General features: G+C 38.7%; 1 protein-coding gene across 1 annotated transcript in view; it reads left to right on the forward strand.

The window, feature by feature from the left end:
• Positions 1–2083, forward strand: part of EEA1 (early endosome antigen 1) — a 142656-nt gene that overhangs the window by 35876 nt on the left and 104697 nt on the right. The window contains exons 4-5 of the mRNA XM_045291423.1: positions 1331–1385; positions 1479–1544. Of these exons, the coding sequence (XP_045147358.1) occupies positions 1331–1385; positions 1479–1544 (121 nt within the window). The remainder of the gene's footprint in view (positions 1–1330; positions 1386–1478; positions 1545–2083) is intronic.

Genomic DNA, 2083 nt, shown 5'->3' on the forward strand with positions numbered 1-2083 from the left:
CCTATTGGGTATAAAGCAGTGGCTTTCAACTTGTGGGTCGTGACCCCTTTGGGTGGCGAACGACCCTTTCACAGGGGTCACCTAAGGCCATTGGAAAACAAATATTTCACAGTATATAGATACATATTGTTTTGTGATTAATCGCCATGCTTTAATTATATTTAGTTATGTTCAATTTGTAACAATGAAAATATACCCTGTATATCAGATATTTACATTACGATTCATAACAGTAGCAAAATTACAGTTATGAAGTAGCAAAAAAGATACTTTTGTGGTTGGGGGGTCACCACAACATGAGGAACTGTATTAAAGGGTCACGGCATTAGGAAGGTTGAGAACCACTGGCATAAAGTGAGCCTTCTTAGAAGGAGAAACAGAGAATCTCACCACCCCCAAGAATGAAGAGCCACTGGAATGGTGCATGTCTAAAATCCCTATGTGGAGAGGTGGATGTGAATGGTAGCTTCACGAGACAGTGGCTGGTTTCTTGGTTCATGGAATGAGTAAAGCTGAGTGCCTTCAAGCAGGAGGCTGGTTTACAGAATGCGGTGCCCTTTGGGCATTTATTAGTGCTGAAGGAGCTTTTTAACACTTGTCTAACCAAGCAGGGCAGAGGCCAGGAGCAACATGAGAGGTTGAGGACCATAGAGAGATGTGACTGCTGGTATGGCTTAGAAGCAGGGCTATGGGCAAGTGTACTATAGTCTCAATGTTTTCTGCTTCTGACTAATTTGTTAACTTCCCTAATAATTGGATTATTGTTTGGGAATTCTGTGTGGCCATTGCATTGGATTATTCGACCTAGCAGAGAAGTAGAGTGACATGGGAGGGACAAGTGGGGTCAGAATATAGGAAATAGGAGGGTGAGGGCATGTCCAACCTCTGCCTTGTGGGTATCAGCCTGGAGCTCATGGGGCTTTGGATTCTTATTCCCCTTTATGCCCCAGGGGGTGAGAAGGGAATCCAGCAACTGCAAGTTATCAGTGTTCCTAATAAACCCCCATAATCATGAGGATTGTCTGCGAGTTTGTAAACGCCATTGCAATGAGTTATTGAACCCAGCAGAGAAGTAGAGAATGCTGTGGGAGGGACAGACAACTGGTGTACATAGCGAGGAAAAGGTTGACTAGAGAGAGGTTTGTTTGACCTCTGCCTTTTAGGAATCAGCAGTGAGTTATTGATCTTCATTCTCCTTCCCCTTTGTGAGGTTAGAGGCTGTCAGACAAGCCCTCTACCATGCCATCAACTTTACAACTTGCTATGATGGATCAAGTTGTTAATTAGCGGATATTGACTATTAATACCTTTTTCTTCCATGTATGTTTAGAGATGACATAACACTACTCAGACAAGAGGTCCAAGACCTACAGGCTTCACTTAAGGTTAGACTAAAAACAATTATAATTGTTTATTTTCAGTGTGTCAGACAATACATTAAATGACTAATTAAAAATCTTTTAAAATTTTTTTACTAGGAAGAAAAATGGTACTCAGAAGAATTAAAGAAAGAATTAGAAAAGTTTCAACAGTTGCAGCAGCAAGTAATTGTTTTCAAATACTTGAAACATGTTAATAGTTTATTTAAGGTGGTTGCTTTGATATTAGCAACCTTTAAATTTTTCCCGTGTTTAATAGCTCTATACTATACGTCCTAGGCAATTTTTAATGACTGCACAGAAATATAAGATGCTTCAAAAGCTTGTGGTAAAATTGCATTATCTTTTAATTCCATTTTTCTCTGAACTTTTTGAAGCTCTCTTCTATATGAGAATTAAAGAGTTAACCTTTTAAAGGTGCTTTTGATAAGAACCTGTTACCTTAAAGATGATTTTTTTATAGTAGGCTACTTCAAAATTGTTTGACATTGTATGTATAACATACAGATACAAACAGTAGTGAACCTCTTCAAAGGATGTGTGTTTGTATCCAATTGGAAATAGCGAGAATGTCTTTTGGTAGAGGAAGGACTGTGTTTATTTATGACTTATGTTTGTGGAGATCGTCTTCATACAGGAGAAAACGTCCATGCCAGTGATAGGTTTTAAAAGCTAAGCTATGTAGTATGTAAATACTTTGAAAA

This window comes from Echinops telfairi, unplaced genomic scaffold (genome assembly GCF_000313985.2).
Source record: "Echinops telfairi isolate 266 unplaced genomic scaffold, ASM31398v2 ScPeMD7_2;HRSCAF=8, whole genome shotgun sequence".
Classification (NCBI taxonomy): Eukaryota; Metazoa; Chordata; class Mammalia; order Afrosoricida; family Tenrecidae; genus Echinops; species Echinops telfairi.